The sequence below is a fragment of the Lepidochelys olivacea genome (assembly GCF_965140295.1).
Source record: "Lepidochelys olivacea isolate rLepOli2 genome assembly, chromosome: 4".
NCBI classification, from domain to species: Eukaryota; Metazoa; Chordata; order Testudines; family Cheloniidae; genus Lepidochelys; species Lepidochelys olivacea.
In genome coordinates this window covers 143,973,448-143,997,548 of record NC_140414.1, presented here as the reverse complement: position 1 = coordinate 143,997,548, position 24,101 = coordinate 143,973,448, and the positions used below count along the sequence as shown (strand labels likewise).

Below are 24,101 nucleotides of genomic sequence, written 5' to 3'. Positions count from 1 at the left end.
CGCCTGTCAGCTAACCTCGCCCAAACTGGGGAAGAGGTGGGTGTAGGAAAGACAGCTTGATTTAACAGACGGAGTCCCTCTCTTTAGGCTCCCACCGACAGGCTGGGCAAACAGCCCTGAAGTGAAGCTGTCTTAGTGAAAGGAAGCGGGTGGATGGATGGAACCAGAGGGAAATTCAATCCCTCGCAGAAAGCCTGCTGCACCGATTCTGCAAGTTGCCTGGTGTTATGGGCACAGATTCCAGGGCAGGGGAGCTCAGTCTAAATACCTCAATAGCCAGACCACAGCGCTGTTGCTGGATGCCTGCTGGGCAGCCAGCCTTGTGCTGACTAAAGAACCAGGCTTAAAAACTTGGTTTATTATTACTGGTATGACAGGAAAGCCCAGGGGGCATAACTGGGATCAGGGTCCCATTGTGCTAGGTGTTGTACAAACCCAGAGCGAGAGAGAGTCTCTGCCCCAAAGGCAAGCCAGACAAAAGGTGTGTGTGTGGGGAAACTGAGGCACAGAGAGGGGGAAGTGACTCGCCCAGGGCCACACAGAAGGTCAGTGGCAGAGCCAGGAAGAGAAACCAGGACTCCGGCCTCCCAGACCTTCCCCCAGGACCACACTGCCATCTAAAAACAAAACTGGATTCTGTTACAAGCCTGGATCCTGCTGTCTGGTTTCAAGCCCCATTGATTTCAGTGGCGAGCTCCGTTTAGCAGCCGGTGGCACAAAGCCATTGCTGTCTGGCCAGGCAGCATTAGTAGGGGCCAGGCTGAACTAAAGATATTTAAAAACCACGCTGGAGCCCCAGTGCACCTCACGTCCAACGCATTCAGGTCCGTTTCTCTACGGGCGGAGGTGATCGTAAATCCCACCCACACACTCCTACCGGCCAAACGTGGTGTTGGAAACCAGCTTGTCTGGCACCAGGCTTGAACTGTGGTTACAGCCACGGTTCTGTGGCCAGGGGAGATGGGGCTACAGGCTTCAGAGGAGCCAGCGAGTCTGCCCCATCCACCACGCCCTTGCTGTCATTTAGGCTTTTGTTCTTTCAGCCTACCCATCTATCGGAATCGAATCTATCGCCCCGGGAGGTTAGAGCCTCAATATTAAGCCTTTTTCTTTTTCTTTTTCTCTCTCTTTTTTTCTCCAGTGATCCCACAACCCCACTTTAAGATATTCTGTCACCAGGGCACCATCCCTCCATCTCTAACGTGTGATAGTCTAAGCAGCCTGTCCTCAGGGTATCTGTCTCCCACTCATCTCCCACACCCCAAATCACAAAGCTGGCCCAGAGCATGGTTTCTCCAGACCCATGGAACCCTGCTTCTCCTCCCTTCCTGGGCCAGGCTGCTGGAGGCAGGCTCCTCCGGGCTCGGGCTGTGGTCTGAGGACATCGGGATGCCAGGTCAGCGGAAAGCGTGTTCCCCGAAGCTCAGGTTTGCTTTGCTGGGCCCATGCAGATCCCGCGGAGCTAGTTTTCCCTCCACTGTGGGTGCAGTTCTCTCAGGGGCAGCTCTGCCCCGTCTCCCCAAGTCCCCCGCGAGTGGGCACAGTTCAGCCCCCAGACAGCTGTGCACTGAGGGTGCCTGCTTTGAAATGTTGGGCCCCGATGTGCAGACGTAGGCCCCCCGAGGCTGATAACTGGACACCCTCCCCTCCCAACATGGCTCGCCATGGGCCTGCTTGTGTGAGGAGCTGGGGTGACCTGTTTTCCCTGGCAGTGGGGCTGACGCATGTATTGTTAGGAATGTGAGCAGCACACGGCTGCTTGTGTCTCTTGGACGGGATACGGCACCTCCCATCCCAGGGAAAGAGAAACACGCAGCAGAAGGCAGCTGCTTTCCTCCTGCCCCCGTTCTCCTCCCGCTCCCCCATCTGGTCTCCCCACACAGCCTGCCTCAGGCGTTCCTGCCCTTCCGATGGTGTCTCACTCCATCCTTCTGCCTCGTGCGTATCTGCCTTCCTTGTACCGCACGGCAGCTGGCCTTCAAATTATCCTCACTGGCTGTGCCGCAGCTTGACGGGAGATGGTAGTTAAAGCAAGGGACAGGAGTCGGAAGCCCCTGGTTCTGTTCCCAACTCTGTCACTGACCTGCTTCGTGACCTTGGGCAGGTCACCGCCCCGCGCCTCAGTTTCCCCATCTGTAGAGTGGGCATAATGATACTCCTCCACTTTCGTAAAGTGAAGTGAGAATTTAGTCCAGGACTCCCGAGTCCAGTGAACTTTGGGATCCAGATTCATGGTGAGTCTGGCTTTGTTCTAGCAGCTGTGTGGGGTTTATTCTCTGGGGCGGGGATTATTTCCCCTATGGGCTGCCTGACGTATGGCCCAGAGCTACAGGAGCAGGGTGCTCTAAGTGAGAGAGCTCTGATCATCTGCGCCCCGGTCCAGCTCACATGGAAGTCATGGCGAAACGCTCATTGCCTTTGATGGGAGTGCGATCAGGCCTGGACAGGACAAGTGGCTGAATTTGGTACAGTCCCTCACACAGCCTACGGGGGCTTCAGACAAGGTGTGTTGAATTCCCTGTCCTTAGATGGACTGGGTTGGCGGGTGACATGATTTAGTCTTGATTTAGTTGGGGCCACAGCAGGGTTGGTTTGTCACCGAGCAGTGGGTGGGAATAGCAAGTAGCAGGGTCTGTCTGTCTGATGGCCAATGGTAGCCAATCACTGCTGTCTGTTTCCCTTTCCCCAGGATCACTGTCATTACCACGGCCATGTGCGAGGGTACCAGGGCTCCTGGGTGGTTCTCAGCACCTGCTCGGGGATCAGGTAAGGAGGAGAGTTTGGCATGCAGGTTGGGGGGGGGAACTGGGGGCAGGATGTGGGCTCAGTGTGTGACACACAATGGAGGCGGAAACTCCTGGCAGGGAAAGCACAGTTCATACATCGTAGTCAAGGCCCTTGTTCATCCTGGCCAAGCCGTTGAATGTGGCCTGCAAAGCCTGGACCCCCCTGCCCGCTGACTAGACCACTGCTCTTCGCGTTCGCACAGGGAGCTTCTCTGGCCTGTGTTGTGCAGCACATCACACTCCCAGTGGTCCCTTCAGACTGTGAAACTATAAAGCATCCTGCTTCCAAACTCCTTTCGACCAGGGGCCCAATCAACTCCCCAACTCACAGCAGCCATAACAAAACCAACAAGGAAAACTCCAAGTGAAGCCAACGCACCTACCGTGCCAAGTGCGTTCTCCGCTGTTTGTCTGTGGCAGACGCAGCGCTCGGGAAGCAAGCGAGGCGCTACGCTGCACTTGATCTTTCATCGCTTCCCTTCCCCAGTCACGTGCACTGGTGCAAAGGACGCCGCTGTAGACAAGACCGTCAGATCATCTGGACGCAGTTGCCCTGATGCCTCAGTGATGGGCACAGCATAAGAAGATGGATGGCTAGATAGAGACTTTGGGCCCATTTCTCCATTGCCTTGTGCCTTCCTGTGCCATTCTGACCTGGGAGTCTGTTACAGGCGCTCCGCCCTGACGAAATTGACGACGCAAAATGCAGGGCAGTGGAGCACTGGGCTCTTTGTCTGTAAAATGACAGACACACAATAAACGATCTTCTCCAGCAGCAGCTGGTAGGATGGGTCTGGAATCGCCTGTGGAACTGGCTCGCTTTACGATTTAACTCCCCTCTGCCATTTTCATGTAAAAGGCCAACGCCCCAGGCACGGCCCCGAATGGCAGAGACCTCTAGCCAATTACATGGGAAAGGACGGAGCTGTCTCCCAAAGCTGGAGTCCTGTGGCAATTTACCAACAGATCGAATAGCAATGGCTGATGCTGGTAGCGTTTTAGATAAAGTGAGGAGGGTTGAGGGGGAGGCTGTCTAAACAGTCGGTCTGTCTGTCCAGGTCTTTGCCTCTCACTCGTCCCTGGGAGCATGAAGGCAATGTGACCTAATGGATAGAGCACTGGATTGGGGCGTAGGAGACCTGGCTATTCCTATGACCTATTTCTATTGCTGGCTCTGCCACTGGCCTATAGGGTGACCCTGGGCGAGTCACTTTCCCACTCCGTGCCTCAGTTTCCCTATCGGTACAGTGGAGCTAATGATACTGGCCTCCTTTGAAAGCGCTATGGAAGAGCTGGGGATCAGCGTCCAAATGCCTAGGTGGTTAAATAATGAAATCTGGCAGGGCTGCCAGCTCGGGAGGAGGAGGAGAAACTGTACCCTATTGTTCAGTGCTGCCGTTAGCTCTCTGGTGACAGCAGGAGGATTAAGGATATGGCAGATTCTGAGCCACATGTTAAACAATCCAAGCAGGTGAAGTAATTGCCCAGCAACGCGCACATGTGATTTCGATTTGATGGGGGAATGTTATGGATGTTGGGGCCAGCCCCTCAGCTGGACGGCCTGGGTGTCGGCTTTCATCTGACACAGGATTCCTGCCAGAGGCTGCAAACTGACCGAGACAGTGGTGGAGGATTCGTCAGCTGGGGGTTTCATTTGATGTTCGTTCTCCTTTGTGCCATAAAGATGCCAAGGTCTCTGGTGTCTGCAGGGGTCTGTTTTCCAGCACTCTGGGCCCGCTCTCCTGCTCAGGCATGCGCCCTGGCTTGCTGTGGTTGCTTGGGGTAAATGGCTTTGCATGAGCACCAGATTCCTGGTTCAGACCCTGCATTGCCAGCAGCTTGGAGTTTGCATGATCTAGCTGGGTGTGCAGGCTCCCTGGTGGGGAGTGCTGGGGCAGGGCTGGGGACGAGCTAGCATGAGAGACCTTTGTTACTGCCGGTGGGCCAAAATGGTTCGGATCAAATCCGTAAGGAGCGAGCTAGGCCCCTAGTTACAGAGTGAGCTGATCCTTTCCAAGGCATGAAATTGCTGGATCCATTTATTCACAGCTGTTTATTCATTCGCTTGTCCGTCGGCATCTCTTCCCCCATCTCTCTGTCTGTCTGTCTTCTATCTGTCCCACCTCTCCAAATGCCTGCCCTTCACCCTAACCCTCCATCTGAATTTCTCTCGCATTGTCTCCCACACCCACTTCTGACTCGTGCCACCCTTTCCCCTGGGAACAGCCCCGGGGAACGTTTGCCAAGCAACTCCTGCCTTCCCTCTCAAAGTCTACCCTGATGCCCCCCCTTTCCTGTAGCAGCTGTAAAGTGCTCATGCCGCTCTGTGCCTGGTCCATACTAATCCAGCGAGTGCCTTCAGACTGCACGCCAACAGGCTGTTATGTTGGGCCCCGATCCAGCATCGCCTTTCAGCAACATGCAGACATTAACGTGTAGTTAGAAGTCAATGGAACTGCTCATCTTCTACAGCTAGGCCCATGCATAAGTGCTTCGCTGGGTCAGGGCGTCTGTCTCTGCTCTGCTCCCCTGGTTAACTTGGTCAGAGTTGCCCTTTAATTCCTCATGTGCATGAAGTTCCCTTTCCATTCACGGCTCTCCTCTCTTTATTGCCAGCGGCCTGATCGTGCTGAATGTCAATGACAGCTACTACTTGAAACCCCTGGGGACCCCGGAACCTGAGCATCACATCCTCTTTCGGGCAGAGCACTTGCCAGTCGAAGGTGGGACTTGTGGGCCTAGCGGCCTGTTAGGAAGCAGCGTAGCTGACATTGCCAGACTCGTCAAGCCGGTGCATCAGCGGGTAAGTCTTTGCTTTCCTTTCACTGTCCTGTTAAAGGGTCCTTACCTGTGTGGAGGCAGGTGAGAGCTCTGAGAGCTCGTGGCTCAGCAGGCGGTGGTCTTCCCTCTGGGCTGGGATGGAGCCTGGTGCCCTAGTACGGTGTTGAAGGTTGCCCTGGTTTGGACGAAACGTGAAACTGAGTATTGGTCCAGAAAGATACCACAGCGGGTTCTGCGAGATATGGGGGGGCTAACGTTGGTGTCAGTCCTGTTCCAGATCAGCAAATTGCATCTGAGCCGCCAAGATTTTTTTGGCTGCTCCGTGCCTCAGTTTCCCATTCTCTGACCATTTCCCCATTGCCATTCAATGCACGTGATCTTGAATGTCAAGATCGGGGTTGCTGAGAATTTGGACTGATTCCTGTCTGTTGCACTGGCTTCCTTTTCCTCCTTTCTGGTGACGCTTGTCATTTGTTGTGCAGGCAAAGAGAGACACCTGGAGGACCCTGAAGTACATGGAGCTGTTCATTGTTGCTGATTACACCCTGGTGAGCACTTAACTCTCAGAAACTGGCTCCAATTGACCGTCAGCTGGAGGAACACAGACGACTGTCAGGGAGGGAGGCTGGATGCTGGGACAGCGTGGTCTTTGTCTGTCATTCAGAAGAGCCAGGATCCCTGTCTTTCTGTCAGGTTTTTATTTTTTATCTGTTCTTCGGAATGGCCAAGATCAATCATATTCATCCATCCATCATAATTATATTCACTCTTAATCTTCCAGTGGTACCCAGAAGGTACCCGTCATTATTACTTTATAGGGCCCACAAGTGTGCTGGGTGACATGCAGAGAAAACAGGTCTCTACCCCCAAGGAGTTGATCTGTAACCAAAATGTCTGACCAATGAGTGGGGCAAAGGCATAGTGCTGGGATAGGAGTGGGGCTGCAGAGGAAACGGGAGCCCTTTGTATTAAAGTTTCCTTTTATAAAGGGTTAATAAATGCTTAATGGATATTGTAATAAATGGTTAATTGTTACAGAGGTTTACAGAGTCCAGCAGGTCAATAGGTTGCTAATAACCGGCGCTTACAACCATGTATAACACATACGCAGGCACAGATAATGCAGACTCAGTTAGAACAATGGGAAAACAAAATAGGGAACTGGAAAAAAGAGTGATGGCTTGGAAAAAAAATTAAAGCAGACAAAGATAAACTAGACCATCAAGTCATAGAAATGAAACAGTTAATTTGGGATTTGACTAAGGAAAAGGAAGAGAAAATCGCAAGCGTTTCTCACAGTTGGTGCCAGAAAACTCTAGCAACATTAAAAAAGCAAGTGAAAATACAGGAGCTGCAAGTTGTCTGTGTCATAAAAGAAAAATTTTTTGATTTGGATTTGGATTCCAAAATGCTATTTGGTTTGAAGAAAATCTGCGAGGGGGGTCAAAAGAGAAGGGAATTCGGCCAACCTCGAGAGGGGCTTTATACTAAGTTAAGAAAAGAGATCAGAAACTGGCTGGAAGAGCCTAAGCCAGAGAAGCCTGTAGCAGCAACAGACCAGAGATCAACCATTAAGGATGCCGCCGGGGAGATACGGTCAGAGCAGACCCAAATAATTCCTGTAAGTTCGTCAGACTTACAGTTGGTGGTCAAGTCACTGGGCCCAGTGAATATAAAAAATATAAAAAATTTAGCTACATGTGGTCAGAATTAGGAGGAACAAAGAATTTAAATATGAATTAATCTTATAGGTTCATCGTGGCAGCTACAGGCAGTAAATCAAGTGAAAACTGCCTTGGACAGGCAGCCAGAAGCACACCAACTGATACCGCGATTTATGATGCTGTTTTAAAAAAAAAAAGAGAGGTCAAAGACCCATGAAGGTGTTGTCCAGTGCAGATTACATGAAGCCTGGAAAGTCACCCAGGGATTACCTGTTAAGGAAAAAAGCGCTGGGATTATGGGTTGAAGAAATGCAACCGGTGACTAATCCCAGGGCAGAGGTCACCAGACATGTCACAGCTGATTCTTTGATGGCAGCTGATTTGAGTTCGCGGGAATTTTGAAATAATGTGTTGAACTGAACTGACTGAACAAAAATGTATTTGCACTGTCTACTAATCTGGTGAGCCAAGCAGCCCGGGACAAGGGGTTACCTGTTATGGATGCACTGGGTCGTTTGCCAACGAATGATGACGGGGGAAGCCAGGTAAAAGAATGAAAACCCAAAGTACCTTTTGTTAAAGCAATAACATATGCAGATAAGAGTGCTTATAAATCGAGATACTGAAAAAAACAACCCCCCCAAACTCATGGTAAACAACAAAACACCCCATCCCAAGGAGAGAGAGGGTGAAATAATCAAAATGAGCCCCCAAAAGGAGTAAATGTGATTCAAAATATCGCTTGGAGGTATTTAAAATTAAGGAAAGTAAAATGGAAAACGGACGCATGAATTAATTAAGAAAAAAAAAAGGCAAAGAATAAAAAAAAATTTTAAGGAGCAAAAAAAGGTCACAGCTCTAGAAACCGAGGGTTCAGAAATGCCTGCTCTGTAGGGTAGCCCCGATGACCAGTTGCTCCCACCGGAAATGGGCCCTCAGAAGTGGGAAATGGTCACTAAATTAAAATGGTTTTAAACGGTAGGCCTAGGACAACTGTCCTTGTCAAAAAAATAATGAACCCAAAGATGCCCCATTGAATAGTGGGGCTGGTGTAAATATTGTAAATAAAAGTTGTAATTTAACTCGATATGTGTCAGAAATTAGTGTAGCAGCCTTCTTTACTGGGGAAGGCGTGACAAAAAAAAGTATCCTTCAGTAAAAATAGCTCTCCCCAGAGAGAGAGTGGGGGATTTTTGTTGTAGAAAACAAATGCTTCAGACAGATCAGGCGGCTGAGCCAGCAACATTGGGAACTCCTTTTTAAAAAAGAAATTGGTTAGTTTTTAATTTACCTAATAAAGTTCTGTGGCGTGTGCCGGGCTGGACGGAAAGCGTCCTGACAGCGGGGTACGTTCCCAGCATATGTGCTGCAGAAGCAGTGTAAAAAATTATACTGGATCGCCTTCCTCTGCAGCGTGGGGCGTGGGGCACGGGTCACTTGCTGGAGGATTCTCTGCTCCTTGAGGTCTTTAAACCACGATTTGAGGCCTTCAGTAGCTCAGACATAGGTGAGAGGTTTTTCGCAGGAGTGGGTGGGTGAGATTCTGTGGCCTGCGTTGTGCAGGAGGTCGGACGAGATGATCATAGTGGTCCCTTCTGACCTTAATATCTATGAATCTGTGAAAAACGGCATGTGAGGGTAAAGGGGTTTCCCAATGTATACATGAAAAATAAAGCAAAATGTGGTAAAATCAAAGCATGTGTTAAAATCGTGGGGAATAAAGAGCCACCACAGAAATAATATAAATATCGTGTGCAAGCAGAGGCAGGAATTAATTTTTTTTTTTTTAAGTCATTAGAACAACAGGAATTAATTAAAAAGGGAAATTCTGCATACAGTAGCCCAATTTGGCCCGTATTAAAAGCCTCAAACAATTAAAAATTGACCGTGGATTTTAGACAAATCAATAAAGCTTCCCCCACCGCTCCCCCCCATGGTACCAATAGTAGCAGATCGACCTCAAGGAATGGTAAAAATACAGGGGGGCCCTAAATGGTTCTCTGTCATAAATATGGCAAATTGTTTTTTCGCCATCCTGTTGCATCCCGATTGCTGGGCCCGCTTTGCGTTTACTTTTAAGGAACAACCGTGCTTATGAAAACCATTCCCCAGGACCTACGCTGCGCTCTGGCTATTGCGCTCCAACATGTGGTGCGACTGCTGGATCAATTCTCCGAAAAGAATTAAAAGTCTCCTCCTAGGTAAATAACATAGTGGGGGGGGGCACGAAAGAGGAGGTGACTGAGCGAACTGAAAAGGTGTTAAAATTCCTTCAGAAAACGGGTTTCAAGGCTAAGAAAAAAAAAAAGCCCAACTAGTGCAAAAAAAAAAAATTATTTGGCGGTGACCCTAGGGAAACAAAAAATTCAGGTAAATCAACAAAAGGTAAAATCATTATTAAATGTACCCAGGCCAAAGAATTCTCATGCATTAAGGGTGATGTTAGGGGGTTTAACTATTTAAAAAAACACATCTGGAATTTTGCCGCAATCACTGGACCCTGGTGGCATTTACTAAGAAACGTTTAGGGAGGGGGGCCCTCAGCAACAACAACAAAAGAAGCTTTCTGTCATTTAAAACAAGCCTTAATGCAAGCTCCAGCATTGAAATTCCCAGAGATAAACAAGCCGTTTGTCAGTAAGTTGGCAGCAACTCAGCACAGTCTAGCAGTGGTATTGATGCAAAAACTAATAAAAAGTTAATACCGGTCACATACAAGTCTAAAAAATTAACCCCTACGAAGCAGCAGTTTGGAGTCTGGGGGGGTGGAAAAATGGTTAATTGCTGTGTGGGCCACCAAAGCTTTTGCTTTGACGACCGGCACAGCCCCTACAAACACCTCGCTCTCCCCTGAGGTATGTTTTTATCAGAAAAACGGCAGGGAAAAAATATCAAATACCAGAAGGGCCCAATAGACCTTAATGTTAACTAGCAAAAAAGTTACTTGTAAAAATAACAAACAAGCCATAATGTTACCATATGCCCTCCTGATGGAAGGAAAGAAGCATAAATGCCCACTTTCAAAAACTGAACCAAAGTTTGTTAAAAAAGCACCCCCGGTAAATAAAGTGTTAAGCCTCGGGACAAAAGGGGAAGAAAAAAAAGGGTTGGTTTACAAGTGGCAGTTCATACCATAAGAACTCTAAAAAATATACAGGGTTCTGCAGCTGCACAAACTGATGGGGAAGCTATTTCTGGTTCTGTAAGTAGAATTTCAGCTCAGGGAGCCAAGGTCAAAGCTCTTAGTGATCTGCTTGAACAAAAAAATTATGTTGCAGACTTTCTTTGTCTATATACATTCAAACTTTGTGGTGCAAGACCCTGTTATATTCCACTGAAAGTTAAAAAGAAAAAACATTGGGAAACAGCTGAAGAAACAAATGTGGTCCAGATTTCTTTTTTTTTTGTTTTTGAAAATCTATCTATAATTGGTTTAAAAAAAACCCAGAGAAATTAAAAGTAAAACGTATTAAAGGGCATAAAAATCAATAATAATAATAATTAATAAAGCGGATGCTTTAGCTAAATTAGCAGCAAAAAGCCTTTAAAAGTTATGATAGTTACTAAAGCTCAAGCTATAAAACAGGAGGTTAAACCTTGTGTGTGTGTATACACACACATACATGGTGGCTATGTGGTAAATAAAAAAACGGAAAAGGTAAAGTGGGTACCTAACAAACTTCCAAAAAATAATAAAAATTATTAACCTGTGTCACCCTATGGCCTAGGGTGCAAAAGAACGTAAAAAACTTTGTTAAAACCTGCATAAGGTGAGCAGCAATCAAAAATAAACCACCGAATTCGGGACCCTTTTGAGGTAAAATTTAAAACAGGGCAAAAACATGGCAAAAATGTAACATGGGAATATCTCAAGCCAAAAAATTTTAAAAAGCAATACGTACTAATTTAGTTATCATAAAAACAATCTAGATACAAGTACTCTAAACTACCTTTTAAAGTTTAAAATTGAATGTAGTCACCCTAAATGTAACTAATAAACAAAAATTGGCTAATACGCATGTAAAATAAAATGTCAGTGGCTCTTAAATGATCAAAATATGGTGTAATAGCAAATCCTTCCGTAATAATAAAATTAAGTTGCTTTAAAAAAAATTAATAGGGGAATATATTTTCAAAAATATGGTCAGTTTTTTATGTTTATTAATTGAATACCAGTAAACCAAATTGCACCAAAAATCATGGCAAACAAGCCCCTATATATAAATGTAATCAAAGCCCCAACTATTGTAAATCAAACAATCCGGTTAAAAAAAGCGCAAGCAAACATGAGTGCACAACCTCCGCCGTGTACGCCATCTGCCTCGAGTACAAGCATGGCAACAACAATAAAAGACCACAACTATACAAAATAAAAAGTGTATAAAAATATATCGTAGGCAGTATTGAAGCTGAAGCTAGTTTTAATCTCATTTAATATTAAAACGTTACCAAAAACAAGTCAGCTTTGCGTAAAATTTTGGGGGCTATACAAACACGTGTCAAAATTGTGATGCATTATCGGAACAAAAAAGGTGTAAAACTCCAGTTAAAACAAGCCCAAGCCTTAGAAACGTCTCTAAATGCAAATCTTTTTGGTCTGTCTAAAATTAACAGTAAAATGGTACTAGCGATACAATGTGTAAAAATGCAGACTTATAAAACAAAATGGTTACTCTGTTAAGTAATGGGCAATGGCCTTTTAAAGGGTTCAAAAATCCTCGTATACAAAATCAACAAATTACAAAATTAAAAAAAAAAAAAACAACATATAAAGGCAAAATGCTGTTACCCAACACAAAAACCAGCGGCAGTCGCCCGGGTGTTGCCAGAAATGATTAATAAAAAGTTATGGCAAATAAAAATAAGTGAAACACACTTAATTCAAAAGAAAATGATAAATTAGTAAAATTTAACAAAACATTGTAAAAAGTAAAAACAAAGCAAACGGGTGTGCCCACAACCAACTTGGTCCCTGAAAAAATGTCATTTAAACCGTTCAAGCAAACACTGTACCATGCAGTACTTAACCTCTAATGGCACAACCGTGTTTAATTTAGGCAATGGGTGTATTTGTGTGTTTTAAAAAAGGATAACAAAAGAAGACCCAATTAAGTCATGTAAAGGTAACGTAACAAAGATCGTTATTCAGAAAATTATTTACCAACGTCCTCTCTTTTTTTAAAAAAAAAATTGTTTAAAAACCAAAAAATGTAAACTGGTCCTTTAATTTAAAAATACATTAAAAACGATAAAAAAATTAATTGGTAAAAGCAAAAAAATCAGGAAATATGCAAAAAATGTATCTATCTGCTCAGCTAAAAAAATAACAAATGTTATTTTAACTCACGGTGGTCAAATTTTAACATAAAAAAAAATTTGGTAATTTCTCATTGGTATAATGTTTAAAAAATGGTCTCCCAGTGTCCCAGCTCTTCTAAATTGAATGCTATATCCTATTGTTTCGTTATTTGCATTAACATTTTGTTAACCTATGTTTATACTGCCAAATAGAAAGTTTCAATGCAAGTCATATATACAATTAAATTGCTTGCAAAATTATAAAGTGATGCAATAATTAATAAAAAGAAAAGGAGGACTTGTGGCACCTTAGAGACTAACCAATTGATTTGAGCATAAGGTTTCGTGAGCTACAGCCCACTTCATCAGATGCTCATGAAAGCTCATGCTCAAATCAATTGGTTAGTCTCTAAGGTGCCACAAGTCCTCCTGTTCTTTTTGAGGATCCACACTAACACGGCTGCTACTCTGAAATCTGCAATAATTTATGGCATTAATCATGTATCAAGAAGGGGGAATGTTGGGAGATATATAATATAAAACTCAATATATGTTGTGATTCATATATAGCCATGTAATATGTTATAGGTCATTGAGGCTTGGTATGAATGACGTGTGTTTGGCATGAATGCGTGCGTTGCAAATTAGCAACTGAAGCAAGGACTTAAGATCAAGGACTATTAGAAATCTTTGTGTAAAAACAATCTTATGTTCCGAGAAAAATACGGGGAAAAAAAGCATTTAAAGTGTTGTATACCAACACTGTCCGGTATCTGCTTGCTCCCCATCCCGTAGAAACACCTCTATTGCGGGTCTAACACTCCAATGATTAGGCTCACAAATCAGTCCTGGGAGAGATGGGATGACTGCGGGGATATGTAAAAGTCAGCGTGAAAGGACGGGCACGTGGCTCGATGAAGCACGGCTGCCGGTGCCCTATTCCTGAGTCACTGCCTTGGAAAAGCTCAGAGTGGTGGTTTTTATATAGGACTTTCCATATACAAAGCACGTGACAGATATGAGCAAATGAATGCTCACCTCAAGGTGAGGCTTTAATCACAAGTGGGGAAACAGAGGCATAGAACGGGCCAGTGACTGCCCAAGGGCACAAGGCATGTCAGTGTCGGAGCTTGGGAGTTCCTAGCCCCCAGTTCTGAGGTGCTGAGAGCACAGGACCTCATCTCCCTCTCCCTCTTTGTGAGGAATCCTGCTCACCCACCTCAGCAGCTGCAACAGATCAAGTCCTGGGAACCCCGTTTCCTTTGCACTACTTCTGCCCTCGTGTTTGTCCTTCTCAGCCCTCTCAGCTTGGCCACTGGAACTCAGCGAGGTCGCTTTCCCTTTGACTTGCCTCAGTGTGAAACTGAGTGCTCCCAGGGCCACAGGGCTTGGGCTGCAGCTGCCAACGGTGACTGCTCGCTTGCCAGGCAAAAACACCCTTTTATTTGAAATTTGACAAAAGGAGTCGTAGCGGCGTGCCTGTCGCTGTGTGGCTCTGTAAGACCTCGTTTATGCCGGGTCTCTCTTTCAGGCCACGCGTATGCTGGTGCTGCTAACCCCCCCGCCACACCCCGTTTGCATGGGAGCTGAGAATGGGACACCCAGCGCCTGATTCTTGCCTGGCTGTGAGTGGCCACTAGGGAATTCCCCTGGCTTCTGTAGGGGGCACGGTGGGGAGGGGTTTTGGCAGAGCAGGCCTCTGTCCTCCGCTGGCTTAGGGTCCGTTAGAGACCCAGTGACAGTAGCATATTAGGGCAGTTCCTTGGGTACTCAAGCCTTTGTGAGGCCCGGGCAGACTAGTGCTTGGGATCAGGGAGCTGTAACCGGTTCTCTTCCCCTCCCCTCTCCGCTCAGCCTCAGCTGAGAATCGGGCCCAGAGATTTAGATCGCAGGTTGTCAAGATGCACTGTGCAGAGGTCAGCTGGCCCTGTGGTTCTGGATCCTCCCGCTGGCTTTCCATTGCTAAGTCCCCTGGCAAGCCAGCTAAAACGCACGGACTCCTGTCCTGGCATTGCGTCGCCAGCCTGAGCAATGGGCGGTAATGTCGCCCGGCAGTTACGGGAGCGGAGGTGGGCAGCCGGTCCCCAGCGTGGTCCCCGAGACACTAATCTGAGGCCTCTGCTGTGCAATACATCCAGACACTGACCTGGGTGAAGCACAGGAGGAAATCTCCCGGCAGTTCAGCTCTCCACAAAGGAGAGGCCTGTGAACACTCATCCCTTGTCTGTGGGACGCGTTGGCGCAGCTAGGGTCCTGCTGCAGTGTCGTGTGTCTGGGTGGGGCACCGAATAACAGGACGCTCTGCTAACAGACAGGAACCCCTCCCTTCCGGCTGCACAAGCTGGAGGTACTAGCGTGGCAGGAAGTGGTCGAGGAAGATCCGCTCCTGCGGGTAGCTAAACTAACCTAATGATTTCTCACACGCGTCGGTCTAAGCTCATTGCCACTGCTGCGGTCAGAGTTCATTTGGGCCAGCGGCTGCTGAGGTCGATAGAAGTAGCTCCAGCCCCCTGTTGCTCCATGCGCCGAGCCCCTCAAGCCTGAATGCTCGGCATGGCCACCCCAGACGCCCCATCGTGGGTGATGGAAATGGACACCATCTCTTTCGACCGTGGCTGAAGTTATTGTGAGATCCACCCCCACCAGTCCCGTATGGTTGTCGAGCAAGGTCCCTCAGTAGCTTTGCTTAAGACGGGACTTAAATATGCCCTCCCGCCTCGCCTAATCCCTCTTTTGTTCCCCTCTCTCCAGTTCCTCAAACAGAATCGCAACCTGGGCCAAACAAAGCAGCGGATTCTGGAGATTGCCAACTACGTGGACAAGGTAACGCCCGGGTGCCCTTGGCAGAGCAGGTTGCTCTCTGCGTGGCATCGCGTGTGTACAGCACCTTGCGTCCCCGGGTCCAGGCTCACAGCGCTGAGACTTGAGCTGAGGCCCCCGCTCCGGACAGGCAAACCTTTGTCTTAGACAGCGCCCCTGACCTATCCCCAAGGTTCCCAGCATTGTTGTGTCTCGATTAAGTCACAGGGCCACTGAGTCTGAATCCTTCCTGCGCCATCCAGCGTGGCTCAGGGCAGGAGCAGGGTAAGCGGAGTGGCCAGCGGCCTGATCTTCATCTGGTCCCTGCCCTTTGGCCTGTCCAGTTTGGGTGGCTCCCACTGGCACAAGCCTTGCCACCGTGTCGAGGGTGGAGACTACTAGGGGGCTAAGGTTCAGCTCTTCCCTTAGGGGTCACTGCAGATAGGACTCACAGTACCAGTGTGTCCTCGAGCAACGCGAGACCTGAACGCATGACGGCCTCTGCCCCATGGGGTGGGGAGGGAAGCGTGGCAGAGGTGATCTGAATCCAGAGGAGTCCACCGGAGGCCCAGCTGTGAAGCACTGTTTGGTTGTCTTCCCCCCGCCCCCTGCTCAGTTTTACAGGTCTCTGAATATCAAAGTGGCCCTCGTCGGCCTGGAGGTGTGGACGGAGAGGGACCAGTGCATGGTCACCAGCGACGCTAATGCCACCCTGTGGTCCTTCCTGCAGTGGAAGAAGATGCTGAGGTCTCGGAAGAAGCATGACAATGCCCAGCTGCTGACGTGAGTCCCCTGGTTTCTCTGTGGGTGTCTCCCCAGGCGAGCGCTCTGCCGCCAGGGCACACTAACATGAGCCCACCCCGTCCCTTCTCGTTTCCGGTGCATGTCTGGACAGCGGCAGGACCTTCCGAGGGACGACCATCGGGATGGCTCCGCTGGAGGGGATGTGCAGCGCAGAGAACTCGGGAGGTGTGAGTGCGGTAAGGAGAAGGGGGTTCCCATGATCCCCTCGCTCTCTGGGGCACCCTCCCCCCCCCGTGGCTCCCTCCCACCTGCTGGGATTACGTCATTGCAGCTCCCTCTTCTCCTGGGCCAAGTTAGCAGCCTCCAGAGCCGGTGCCCGTGGAATCTGTAGGCTAGAACTGCCTGGCCTTGTGTTTCCTGAGCTGCTTGCTCCTCTGCCGGCCCAGGCCTTCTTGAGCAGCATCAGTAGCTGTAGGAGCTTAGCGGACCTTGCTCCTCTGTCAGCTGGAGCCCTTTCCCTCTGTGGTCCGAGGCCTTGGTGCTTGTTCACAGGGTGGCCAGATCCTGGGGTCCCCCTTGAGCTGTGCAACAGAATCCCGCCATTGGAGCCTGAGCCCTGCACCCAAACGCCCCGGAACTTGGGGGAACTCAGAGCTGGGGTTGCATTTCATAGGGGGCTGAACCCCGATTCCAGGCCTGACACCACCTCATGGGAAGCTCTGGGTCCAAATCTCGACACAGGAGCACAGGCCCTGATCTCTGGCTCTGGCTCCGTTCCGCATCTCGGTTCCCCGTGCCCCTCGGAGCTGGGATCCCAGGCGGAGACCAGCCTTGAGGTGCCACGGGCATCCTCTGCTTTCCTCACCATCGGGGACACGATCCCAGCCCTTCTGAGCCAAGTGGCACCAGCTCCTTTACCAGGCCGAGCTGCTCTCCCCAGCCTGGAGGGCAGAGGCCCTGATGCCGTCTTCGTCCCTCCCCTTCTCTGCACCAGGACCACTCGGACCTGCCGATCGGAGCCGCCGCCACTATGGCTCACGAAATCGGGCACAACTTCGGCATGAGCCACGACAGCGAGGGCTGCTGCGTGGAGGCCACCCCGGCTCAAGGAGGCTGCGTCATGGCCGCTGCCACTGGGTGAGAGGGTGTCGGCAGAGGAAGTGGCTGCCCGCGGCTCCCCGCGTGCATTGTTCATTGCAGGCCCCAGGGGTGCTGCCCTTACCAGAGTCCGGCGTAGCGATGAGCACTGTGTCTGAGTTATCACGGCGCGGCTGGTGCGTGTTTTACCGCTACCCTCCATTCAGGCCTGCACACGCGTGTGGTCACGTCTCTTTCCAGTGGCTGGAGCGTGTTTAACGGGAGCGCTGCTGTTCTGCAGAGCCGGAGTCTCTGTTCGCTCCTGTGGCCGAGGCCTGTGTTTCTGTGGTGAGGCGGGGCACGCTCTCCCCACACCTACCTCGGGTGCTTTCGCTGACATCGGCGGTTTCTGAACGGACCCAGCCACAGAGTCACCGAACGGGCAAACTCAGTAGCTGTTCCCCTCTGAAGACCCAAGTTCCTGCTTCACGGGTCTCCTCTGAAAGGGGTTTCTATCGCTCTGCTGCTCCTGAGGCAATTCTGCACCAACAAATTAAGAATTCTACGCACAATATTTGCTTTGTCAAAATAGCACAATACAGTCACATCGTTTTCAGTTACGTAGGTCAGCGTTTCTCAAACTGGGCTCCGTAGACCCCTAGGGGTCTGCGGGGTCACTCCAAGGGGTCCGTGGGCCCCTCTGATCAACTCCCCTCCCTCCCTCCCAGTGCCTCCTGCATGCTGGGGAACAGCTGTTCAGTGACATTCAGGAGGTGCTGGGAGGGAGGGGGAGGAGTGAGGGTGGGAAGAGGTGTGGGGGGAGTGGGGCCTTGGGGGAAGGGGTGTAGTGGGGGTACGGCCTGGGGCTGAGCGGAGGCTTTGGGGGCTCTGCAAAATGTTTTAAATCAAAATGGGGGTCCTCAGGTTGCTAAAGTTTGAGAACCGCTGATTTAGGGACTCTGCAGGGGATCCAGGTGAAGGTGGTTGGGGCTCAGCGAGGGGGGGAGTCTGGGTGCTGGGGGAGTGAGGCTGAGTTGGGTGGGGGTCTGGTTGCAGCTGGTTGGGGTTCGGTGGGGTAGGGGTTTGGATGTGGGGGAGCTTGATGGGGTGATCCAGGTGCAGGGAGGGTGGAGCTCGGCGTTGGGGTTCTGAGTGTGGGGTGGTCCAGATGCATGGGGGTTGGGCAGTTCCTCGTACAGTGACCCCTCCCCCCCACAGCTGGGGAGTGATTGGTGCAGGAAGCTGGGGGTCCTTGGGGAACTTCCTGCAGCCGGGGGACATTTCCAGAGGCAGGTCTGATTTTGACCTGGCCCTGGCCCCGAGGCGCACAGTAGGAGCCACCAGCCATGGCATCCCTAGCCCTGTCCCTCCCCAGCTCTGGGCTCTCCGCGATAGGGGACAGAGAGAGCCCATCCCCGTCCCCTGAGGTGGCAATTTATGTCTCTCCCAGCTGCTCCCGATGCTCAAACCAGACCCACCCCCCGGTGCCCAGGAGGGACGTGTGAATCAATTTTTCTGTGGGGAAAGAGTAAAATCTGCGGGGGACATTAATTCTGCGCTTGCGCAGTGGCGCAGAATTCCCCCAGGAGTAATCTACCTTAGGAACTTTTCTGGCTCCCATCACTGTAATACCTGAGCACCTCACAGGCTGCTTGCCCATGTGACCCTGCTCTGGAGGACGCTTTGGTCATTGCTCTCCAGTACTATGAAGTCTGCCTACAGGGCCTGTTTCAAAACAGGGATTAAGTGGGGCCTAGGGGTGGATATCACCGCATGTGCATTGAAGACCCTGTGCTCTCTAATTCCCAGGCATTTGGGCTGCCAAGCTCAGATGTGTTGGTGTCTTTCCTTCTCCCCTCGGAACTGGTTGCTCCGATTTAAATATCTCCCTGTCTTTCTCTTTCTCTTTCCCCCCCTCCGCAGCCACCCGTTCCCTCGCGTGTTCAGCTTCTGCAGCAAGAGACAGCTGGAGAGTTACTTCCACAAGGGAGGCGGGATGTGTCTCTTCAACATGCCCAGCACCAAAGACCTGGTGGTGGGCAAGAAGTGTGGAAATGGCTTTCTGGAGGACGGGGAGGAGTGTGACTGTGGGGAGCTAGGGGTAGGTGCCCTGGCTCTGCAAGGAGAACTGAGCCATGCCCTTGCAGGCACCTGGCGCCCCATTATCTGCTGTGCCCAATGCGGGGCAGCGCAGGGGTAGAACACCTCGTGGATGGAGGGGGAGTGAACAGGGGACAGAAGGGGGGGATTCAGTTCAATTCAGTGGGCTTTAGATCAGACCTTCTGACTCTGAGCGCTTACAGTGTGTTTGTGTGGAACCTAGCATAGTGGGACGCTGATCTGGATGAGGCCTCTGGGCGCTACCTGTCGTCAGTGAGAAATCAGTGTGAACCAAGGCGAGGTTCTGGCCAAAGGCTGTTAACCAGGGGGTCCTCCCGCTCGCTAGGTAGGGCAAGTTGCGCCCCACCTCGTGCCTCAGTTTCCCCATCTGCAAAATAGGGGTAATGATACTGACCTCAGTGAAGTGCTTCCTCCCCTAAGGAGGACTGAAGAGCTATCTTGGAGAGGGGGAGGGTCCCCAGAAGCCAGCCCTGGGGTGGTGGTGGGGGGGGAAAGGAAATGACCAGGGTCAGCTTGAAAAAGGCCAAGTAGCCAGCTGATCCGTGGCTGGCTCTCCCTGTACAGGAGTGCACCAACCCCTGTTGCAACGCTCACAACTGCACGCTGAAGGCCGGAGCCCAGTGCGCCCACGGGGACTGCTGTCAGAGCTGCCAGGTAACCTTGCCTGGCTGGGCCGGGGGCTGGCCAGACTCGGTGCTGGGGGAGGGAGGTGGGAGCAGACGGCTCTGTGTAGGATCGGGTTTGAGGAAGAGAGCCCCCCTCTGGGCCTGATCCTCAGCAAGGGGCTGCGGATCCCAGCGTAATCCTCTAGCTCAACCTGTTCTTGTGTTGGCTCTGGAGGGCCTGGGTTCAGTCCCCTTGGCTACCACGATGGTGGCTCTTGCCCATTAGCCCTCCGATGGCCAGGCTCCCTCGGGAATCCCTGCTGACTGCTTCTGTGGCTACCGCATGGGACTGGGAGTCAGGAGGCCTGGATTTCCTGTCTTCGTCTGGCCCTGAACATGTTACCGCGGCTGGGCCCCAGGGGAGAGGATCAGGAGGGAGTAGATCTAATCCCAGTGCTGTTGGAGTGGCCAGTCCAGCTGCCAGTCAGCCTCCAACCCACCCCACTGGGGGCTCGGGACCAGGCCTCCTGGTGTGGCTACGAGGCGGGCACGGCTAAAGGGCTTTTTGCGGCTGATGGGACCGAGGTGCAAATGTCTCTCTTCTTCTCCGGCTCTGGCAGCTGAAGACAGCTGGGACCATGTGCAGAGAGCCGGCTGGATCCTGCGACCTCCCTGAATACTGTACGGGGGCCTCGCCCTACTGCCCCGGCAACGTGTACCTGCTGGATGGCTCGGCCTGCGCCAGCGGGGACGCATACTGCAGCAACGGCATGTGCCTGACTCATCACCAGCAATGCGTGCAGCTCTGGGGTCCAGGTGAGCCCGGCTCCCTCCCATTCCGTTCCTCGCTCTGCCTACAGGGCTCGCACCTGGCTTTGGCAGGGGGGAGGGACACACCGAACGGCTCCGAGCTTGCCCAGCCGTTGGCCTCTCTGTTGCCAGCCCTCGGGCCCAGCCGGTGCGTCCGCCGACGTTCCCCTGCGGTCGGGACGAGCCTGTGATGTTCAGGCCCAAGGGGCAGCATGTTTCCAGGCTGGGGCCGCTGCTCCCCAGGGCAGGTCTGGCTGCATTGTGCCTGGGGTGGGAGTTTGGGCAGCCCCCTCCTGCCGTATGCAGGTTCTCTAGCTCCTGTGTCACTGGGATGGGCGTTAAACCCATTCAGCCGTGCGCCAGCCGCCTCCAGAAGCACTGCGTCTGCGCTTCTGCTTGCACAGCATCCGTATCTCTGGTCATCTCGGTCCGGGTGGAGCGGTGAGCCTTGGGGGAGCCTGGCGCATAGGCTACAGATTAGCAGGTGTGAGACTTCGCGTGTGGCCTGTCCCGTTTCCCCCCATTACGATGGAGAATCTTCCCGTTAGTGCCACCTACTGGACTGGGCTGTGTACTGCGCAGTGCAGCAAGGGAAACGGCCCTGGAGACTGAATTCCTCCGCGAAGCCACCGGGCAAAAGTGGCTCCTTTTTCTTCCCCCGAGTCTCCCTGCCACCTCTGTGCAGCCTGGGTGCAAGCGCGGCCTGATGCCGGAGCTGCAAGCGTCTCCGGGGAGATTCCGCACCCCGGGCATTTCCAGCCCCGCACGGCAAACCCCAGGGTCTGTGTGAGCAGCTGAACCTCCAGCGTGCTCCACACGGCTGCAACCTCTGAGCCCCCCACCCTTGCTCTGGCTTTCCACCCCCACCGGTCTCCGCCATCCCCACGGCGTGGGGTCTGCACGCAGGGTTGCTCAGGGCGCGTTGATTCTTCTCCCCTGCAGGCGCCTGGCCGGCTCCCGACGCCTGTTTCCAAGATGTCAACACAGCCGGCGACACGTATGGGAACTGCGGCAAGGACAGCCAGGGGCATTACGTGAAATGTGACCGGAGGTGGGCGCTGGGGATTCACACCCACATGTGTAACACACCAGCTTAGTGAGTGTGATCACGGCTCCCCCGAGCAGCTGGCCTCCGGTGGTAACAGCCTGCTGCTCACTCCTAGCTCCTGGAGATCCCCAGCAGCTCAGGGGGAGACCCCATGTGCTCCCGGTGCCGAAGATCATGGGTTCGATCCTCACACCAGCAGCGTCAGTGTCTGGGCTTCCCTTAGCCAGAATCTTGTTTCTCCTTCCCTCTCTCCTGATTCAATTCCTCCTCCTAGCAGGTAGCACAGTGTCCGATTTCCGCTTAGGAAGGAACAATCCGTTGCACACATACAAAATGGGAAATGACTGCCTAGGAAGGAGTACTGCAGAAAGGGATCTGGGGTCACAGTTGACCACAAGCTAAATATGGGTCAACAGGGGAACGCTGTGGCAAAAAAAAAAAAAGCAAACATCATTCTGGGATGTATTAGCAGGAGTGTTGTAAGCAAGACACGAGAAGTAATTCTTCCTCTCTAGTCTGCGCTGATTAAGGCCTCAACGGGAGTATTGTGTTCAATACTGGGCACCACATTTCAGGAAAGATGTGGACAAATTGGAGAAAGTCCAGAGAAGAGCAACAAAAATGATTAAAGGTCTAGAAAACATGACCTATGAGGGAAGATTGAAAAAATTGGGTTTGTTTAATCTGGAGAAGAGAAGACTGAGAAGGGACATCACAGTTTTCAAGTACATAAAAGGTTGTTACAAGGAGGAGGGAGAAAAATTGTTCTTATCCTCTGAGGACAGGACAAGAAGCAATGGGCTTAAATTGCAGCAAGGGCAGTTTAGGTTGCACATTAGGAAAAACTGCCTAACTGTCAGGGTGGTGAAGCACTGGAATAAATTGCCTAGGGAGGTGGTGGAATCTCCATCACTGGAGATTTTTAAGAGTAGGTGGGACAGACACCTGTCAGGGATGGTCTAGATCAGCTCTTCTCAAGCTATCTGATGTGGGGAACCGGCAGTTTTTTTTTCCAGTGTGCGCACAGACCAGCAGCCGATGGCTCAGTCCGCGGACCACCACTTTGAGGAGCACTGGTCTAGATAATTAGTCCTGCCCCAAGTGCAGGGGACTGGACTAGATGACCTCTCGAGGTCCCTTCCAGTCCTACAATTCTGTGATTTAGCAGCTGTAGGTTTGTCACCCTCATGTACCTGCCGGTCGGTGGGCGAGAGGCCAGTGATAGTATCGGAGCGTGAAACGGGTGACTGGAGAGGAACTGTTCTGCATTGATCCATTGGTAGCATGTGTTAGGGGGCTTATTCCTTCACCCACTTACTTCCCTGGTCCTTCTCGCATGAACAGAGAGCAACAATACCCGAAGTCCAAAGGTGCAAACAATTTGATGTTTATTGGGGTGAACTTCCAGCAAGCATGATTCCAGTTTCCTTCCTTAGTGTCCCCCTTCCCAGCTCTGACACCACAGAGCCTTAACTGTGTCCCTGTTCCCATTCCTGCCCTTAGCCAAACATGATTCCAATTTCCCCCGCCCCCATTCCCTGTTCCCATTCCCCCCCCACCCATCCACACACACACACACTTCCTGATTGACAGCAGACTATATAGTAAAACTTGAGTTCTGCTTAGCTATACCTTAATCTATCATTTTCCTGAAATTTAACTAACCAATCCTAACATATTGTAACTTGATTATTTAACCAATTATATCCCACAACTTTAATTAGTTTACACCAGCAAAATTAATTATACAGCAGACAGAAACAATCACAGAACCAGACAGAGATTATACAGACAAACAATAGGGAAATGGGGACTACAGTGATAGAACAAACACAGAAGTGAGGATTTCACACCTCAGCTATTGATAAGTGAGTTCTTGCCAGACAGGATGCTATCAAACTAAGTTTCCTTTTACATCTTCTAGGCACTTCCCTTTCTCTGGGGGCGATAGGCACTATCAGGACAGGATTGTATCCTAACAGCCCAATAGCACCTTCTTTCAATGTGACTAGGTTGGAATGTGAGGATGTGACCGGTCGCTTCCCAGCTTATGGCTGCCTCTGCTGCTTAGCCAAAGGCCTTAGCCTAAGAACAGGGCCTCAGGCTGTCACAGTAAGAGAAGGCCCTTACACCGGCAGACAGTGATTTTGATTCTTTCTTTTATACCTCCAACTAGCCAAGTGATAAGAATACACCTAAATTCTTAGAGTATAGGCCTTTACAGACAGGCCTGAATATCTATATCCTAACAGCATGCAACTGCTCCGTGGAGACATTCATGCTGCCCCGGGGCTGTGTCTGGTGCAGAGAGAGAATCGTTTGTGGTCCATGCCCTCAGCTCCCTGGCAGACAGGCACTAGAAGTGGTA

At 50.8% G+C, this 24,101-nt stretch overlaps 1 protein-coding gene across 3 annotated transcripts in view; it reads left to right on the top strand.

The window, feature by feature from the left end:
• Positions 1-24,101, top strand: part of ADAM33 (ADAM metallopeptidase domain 33) — a 77,548-nt gene that overhangs the window by 42,369 nt on the left and 11,078 nt on the right. For all 3 annotated transcript variants that reach the window (XM_084626548.1, XM_084626547.1, XM_084626546.1), the window contains exons 5-15: positions 2,690-2,766; positions 5,403-5,589; positions 6,050-6,115; positions 15,281-15,352; positions 15,945-16,111; positions 16,224-16,308; positions 17,067-17,209; positions 19,073-19,250; positions 19,835-19,924; positions 20,496-20,691; positions 21,628-21,736. In XM_084626548.1, the coding sequence (XP_084482674.1) occupies positions 2,690-2,766; positions 5,403-5,589; positions 6,050-6,115; positions 15,281-15,352; positions 15,945-16,111; positions 16,224-16,308; positions 17,067-17,209; positions 19,073-19,250; positions 19,835-19,924; positions 20,496-20,691; positions 21,628-21,736 (1,370 nt within the window). The remainder of the gene's footprint in view (positions 1-2,689; positions 2,767-5,402; positions 5,590-6,049; positions 6,116-15,280; positions 15,353-15,944; positions 16,112-16,223; positions 16,309-17,066; positions 17,210-19,072; positions 19,251-19,834; positions 19,925-20,495; positions 20,692-21,627; positions 21,737-24,101) is intronic.